This window comes from Leuciscus leuciscus (genome assembly GCF_965113295.1).
Source record: "Leuciscus leuciscus genome assembly, chromosome: 7".
In the NCBI taxonomy this organism is placed as follows: Eukaryota; Metazoa; Chordata; class Actinopteri; order Cypriniformes; family Leuciscidae; genus Leuciscus; species Leuciscus leuciscus.
This window is the reverse complement of record NC_138731.1, coordinates 4,551,698-4,557,408: the sequence shown is the minus strand read 5'-3', so window position 1 is coordinate 4,557,408 and position 5,711 is coordinate 4,551,698. Positions and strand designations below refer to the sequence as shown.

The following is a 5,711-nucleotide window of genomic DNA, read 5'->3' as shown; positions in this document are numbered from 1 at the left end:
GAACCGGGCGATAGCGCTCCCGGATTGGGGGCGCCGTGCCAGTGGGGATTTGATGGGTGACCACGGCTGTTCTGCCAAAATCCTCTTCATGGGCTGCAAACACATGAGACCACTTCTTTAAGAGGGCCTTCAATTGGGCCTGTTGGTCATCGTCCAGCCCTTCACCATGCAGAGCTAGGGCTGGGTGATCGTCACTTAGGGTCCGTCCCACCTGCTGTACATCAACCTCGATGACTTGGGGGCCAGTATTCCGTAACACTAGTCTCGTCCGTCCCCGCACGTCCTTTTGGTCGATTTGGGTGACTGTGGCCAGGGGGCATCGTTGAGGCAGCTCCATGGGGAATGGGTTTGGATTACAGATACGCAGGGGAACCTTCCCTCCCCTGGTCCAGCTCAACGATCGAGCCACTCGCCATTCGCACCCCTGGTTCTCCATATCTTCAATCAGGACAGGGCAATCAGGCAGACCAGCAGATTGCGGTACATGAGCCCAGACAATCATTTCCGCGGAGGGAGGCAACACCACCGGGGGCTGTCGTTGGAGTCTAGCCACACCTTGAAGCTCCACTCGAGTCACGGAAGCTTCAGCCCTCCGGCAGGCAGCAAAAGCTGTATCCCATATTCTTTCTGCGGAAGGGGGGAACACAGATTTAAATGCAGCAACTCCGGGATGGCCACCTTTAAAAACCCCGGTCCAGCAATCTGCCACAACGTTCATCCCCAAGAGTCCATATTCAGTGTTAATGCAGTCATCGCGGACAATAACTACCCCCTTCCCCTTTACCTCTAATCCCCCAATACAAAAGTCTAAGACGGCATAGCCTACATAGGGAATATACAGGCCATTAGCTGCTTTTAAAGCTAGCCATGATATACGGCTAGGGTCTTGTATACATTCATCACCAAAGTGGCGCTGGAATAGAGAGCCAGTGTCTAGTATGCATGGAATTCGTTGCCCTTGGACAATTACCTCGATTTCAGGGCATCTACCAACCATGGAGGGTCTTTGTTGGGGGATGGATAAGGACCCCTCCCGGTTCACTTGCCCTGCTGTGACCGGGGGTGCCGAAAACCCGTCTGGGCTGGGCGTCGCCGTGGGCAGAATCTCTGGATGTGTCCGGCATCCCCACAGTCACGGCAGATAGCTTGGCCTTGAGCATCCCATTGGTAATACGACTGTCCAGGAGGGGCTGATCCCAGGCGTTGGCGTTGAGGGGCATTGGACTGTGACTGCCAGGATGGTTGAGGGGAAGTCTCCACCTCCGGCAGTGGTTTCAAGCATCCTTGTAGCTCCTCTACAATAGACTTGCCTAGAAGGGTTACCTGTTCTTTCAACTCTTGGCGCAACTCAGCCCGCAGAGCTTCCTTCATTTGCTGCAACTCTGTGACAATGGGAGTAGGCCGTGGGTATGATGTTGCAGCAACGGTTGGGCAAACGTTGGCTTCTTCGGTGTGGCCCAGTTCCCGCTCTAATGCTTTTGCCTCCTCACAAGCCTCCGCAAAGGTGAGCGCTGGGGTCCTTCGGAGCTGCCTCTGCAGCTCCTGCTTCAAGGATCCCGTTCTCAGGCCCATGGCAAACTGTGTCCGTAGCAGCTCATCATCTGTCCCGGCGTCCAGGGGATCCCTGGCTCTCCATCTGTAATGCAACTCACGTAAATGGAGAATGAAATCCCCGACACCCTCCCCAGGTTCCTGTTTACGATTAAAAAACTGGACTCGCAACTGAGCTACTGGTCGTTGGACTCCATACAGTTCACTTAGGGCCTCTAAAATCTTGATGTCAGTGTCACGTTTGTTAGCCGCCAACAGCACCACCTCTCTTTTAGCATTTGCCTCCAATGCGCTCAGCACAAAGTCCACCCGTTGCTCTACATTCAGCCCCTGGGCCCGGATAAAGGCTTCAATTTGTGTTTTCCATTCTAAAAACTTTGATGCACCCCCTTCCCCACTAAACTTTGGGACCCATGGCCCCCCCATAAACCATGGCATTAATGCAGCTACCATTTGTGGCTGTGCACCCGCTACCTGAGGCTGCTCGCTGCTATTCATATTGTTGTGTACGTCAAGGGTCCTGCCGACACTACGCCAAAATTGTAACGGGAACAGGAATTTTAATACTGACCCTTGAGGTACAACAACAATAGACAAAAGGTGTATAAACTCAGTTTTATTAACAATCTTTCAACACATAAAACACACACTATATATAGATGTATACACAACTAGGAAAAGAGGTTAATAACATCTATATACGCGGTCCATGATCACGCTAAAGATCACAGATGATTAAGTACACATAAGCATATTAAGCAAGTAGCACTACTGCTATAAAAACCAGTGATAAAAATATGGCGCCCTCTAGAGGGAAGTAAAGTCCCAAGGTCACAGTTATCTCAACGCTGGTAGATGCACCACTAATAATTCTACACTCGTGTACAAATCACATCACACACACACAATCACACTTTCATGAAAACAAGGGTTAAATAACCATAAACGCATGTGACAAAAGATACACAGGATCACACAGCAAACTGCTACCACGTTAAAAACGCTGCTTACACGAGAAATACCCTTTCACCACATTCACTATTCAGGAAAGTTATAGCGAGCAGCCAGACCTTATAGCCTAACCATTGTCTGCTTAATAAAACCCCCCCGTTTCTATACAAGACATAAATTAACAGCCCAGCAACCACTCACGGCCAGTCCACAGTTCAAAATCACAGTACAAGGAAATCGCCGCCGTCTCTGTCTCTTCGTTCCTTATGACGATGCAGGGGATCTCGCGCCTCCCGTCGACAGCGTTCCTCCACGGACGGCAACCGTGAAAACTCCACCCAGAACTGCGAGGAGGGGAAAGTGGATCAGTCAACTCTTCACGACAATATCACGGGGTAAAGCCCACTCGTTCGCGAGACAGTTGCAAAACTACTTCCCTTAAATACGAGGAATAGAGTGCGTTGGGATAATTCTTTCGCCGTCTTCACTGCGTCCAAGTAGATAATGACCAGCTCGCGGCTATCTGGAGAATCGGAGGCGGAACAATACCGGCGTCTCCGCTCTCGTGGGTTGCGGTGCGTGAAATCGTGTTCGGGCTCCGGCTACTCGACCCAGGTTACCAGAATCCATCAGCTTTTATCCTCTCCAGCCACTAATCATGAAGGCTGCTGATCGGTCCCCATTATCAGGCGCACCTGTGGATGATCGTCTCAAACACACACAGACATGTGTACAACCCCGCCCCCCAGACAGTTTATTCAACATCTCAATTACGTGTAGCCCCGCTACATTAACGCTATAGGTGAGGCAATCAACAAACACTTAGGTAGACAAGAGCTTAGATCACAACGCTGGAACTGGAAGATGGCAGTTGCAAGGATGGAACACTTCAGCCTCTCTCACTGGACTGCAGTTCTTGGGTTCCTTTATACTCCAGCTAACGAGCTCAAAACAGGAGTCAGGTGGCACTCATTAGCCTGCCAAGCAGAGAGAGCAGGAGGAGTAACAGAGACAAGATCACAGTCTGCACACACAGTAAACAATTGTTAATTAAATCATACAAGACAGAATAACTTATGTCCCTATGGACGTAACATCTCCATAAATATATCTAGTAGTAAAGCTAATGCAAGGGGGCTAGAAATCAATTAATTATTTGCTGATACTTCCTCGTCATCATGGAGAGCGCAGTTCACACCGCTTTCTCCTTTCCACAAGCGCTTGCTATCCCGTGGCGTCTGTCGTTGCTATGCAACCATGAACATAGGCGCGCCTGGAAAAACGCGTCGCTTCTATTATGAGCGCGCTCGCCGCGCGCCTACATTTGAAATAACGAATCTGCGAATGTGAACGGCCCCTTATGGCAACGTGACATTAGCCTAATCCAAAATATTTCCATATGTAGCTCTTTCCTCCTTTCTTGTCAACAAGTGGATTTACAGCCACCACATCAGCAGCACCGCCGGTCGCCATGTCTCAGAGCTTTTATGAAGAGGATGCAACTGCACGCGCTTCGGGCATGCACGCGTATCAAGTACAGGGTTTGAGAAAACCTGGTACCGTGACGTTTAAAACATTTTTAGTACCGACTTGGTACCGAAGTACCGGGTCTTTAACAACACTACATTCATCATTACATGAGACATGTAGGCTAGTTTGGGCTAGTGACTGATGAATCTTGATGCAGTCTGCTGCTTCCTGCACCGCAAGAGATTGGTCAACACTGACAGTAATGCAGCGCAATATGAAAGACTTCGTCTTAGGTTTAACAACCTATGAAACTAATAATGAACAATATGAAACTAAAACGACATAAGCTTAATTTAAAATGGCTTAGGAACTATAGGCTATTTAGAGGTGGATAAACGCAATTTAGAGGTGGATAAACGCAATTTAGAGGTGGATAAACACACTTTGGAGGTGGGTAAACGCTATTTCCAAATTTTGGGAGGTGGGCAAACGGCGTTTACGCAATTCAATATACTGTTAAAGAGCCTGTGCAAGTCTGTCCTCAAGATAAAACTTCAATGCAATCTGTGTTACCCTATCCCGCTCTTCTAAATTTCTTATGTAAGTGAAGGCCCCCATAACACCTAGGGTGGCAGAAATGCTATGATCCTCCACAGATCCTGCTATGTTGATCTGAAACACAAAAAACATTGTAAGAGCTCAATATAAAAATAGAAAATATTTACTTAACATACCATCTAGCCCAGCAAACAGTGCTTTTTAAAGACCAAACTAACTAATGTTGTTTATATGTCTATTTGTTTTAATATGCTTTAAGACAAACCATGTGTAAATTCATAAGTCGACACCATTGCTGAGTATTTTCTCCTTAAAACTGCAGTGAACTAAAGACATTCTCAAAAACGTCTCGGTTACCAACGTAACCCTCGTTCCCTGAAATGGGATCACGCCAGGGAGCCAGATGTCTTCAATATAGTATACAAATCAAGCCAAATGAGCTTTGGTAGGTGCGCAATCAGGGCCGGCGCGTCCATATAGGCGAACTAGGCAATTGCCTAGAGCGGCACTTTTGTAAGGGCGGCAAAATGTGTGCCAACCGGGATGAACAATTCACAAAATAGGCTATATGATTCGCTGAGCTGCCGCTGCCCCGCCCCCTGCTCTCACGAGTCATGACTGAGTGATGAGAAGTTCAGATCATTTTACTGACTCTCTTTTACGATCTCGTTCATCAAAATGAACGAATCTTTATTTGAGTAATTTCGTGGCTTAATTTCGTGGCGTAATTTAAGTGGCTTTAAATGTTACTTTTAACAGCCAAATTCCCCGATCACATCCACCTACGCAATGTTGATCATATTCTGAATTAAGAAAATCATTATAATGCAGTCAAAAATAATTTACAGGGAACATAATAATTACTTAACCTTCCGAGTCTTTCCATTTGTCACCTGACATACGCAATGAACGGATCGTTCATGAATCGAGACTTTTGAAGGAGAAAGCACACCAACAACAGAGGGGTTCGTTGTTAAAATATATTGATCCAGGGAGTATTTGCAAGGATGACACGCCGTCAAGTCCACCAAAGAACCAAGAGGCCGCTAGCACAGCTAACCTTACTGGAATTTCTATAAAAAAAATTTTTACACACCTGGCATCCCTCTCGAAATGGTTCTCATTCGCGCTTGAATATGTTCACACCATAAAAAAAATATTTTTATTTTTTTTTATTTTTT

The 5,711-nt window shown here is 47.0% G+C and overlaps 1 protein-coding gene across 1 annotated transcript; it reads right to left on the bottom strand.

Moving 5' to 3' along the window:
- Positions 1-948: 948 nt before the first annotated feature.
- On the bottom strand, positions 949-3,297 carry LOC309503439 (uncharacterized protein). Its single transcript, XM_082176270.1, has 2 exons — positions 2,458-3,297; positions 949-2,423 (listed from the first exon to the last, which is right to left on the bottom strand). The coding sequence occupies exon 2, from the start codon at positions 2,047-2,049 to the stop codon at positions 1,039-1,041; it is 1,011 nt and encodes a 336-aa protein (XP_082032396.1). The 5' UTR covers positions 2,050-2,423; positions 2,458-3,297; the 3' UTR covers positions 949-1,038.
- Between the last annotated feature and the right edge of the window lie 2,414 nt (positions 3,298-5,711).

Excerpts from the sequence above, each read along its gene's own strand:
- LOC309503439 (XM_082176270.1), bottom strand. The coding sequence starts at position 2,049 with ATGAATAGCAGCGAGCAGCCTCAGGTAGCGGGTGCACAGCCACAAATG.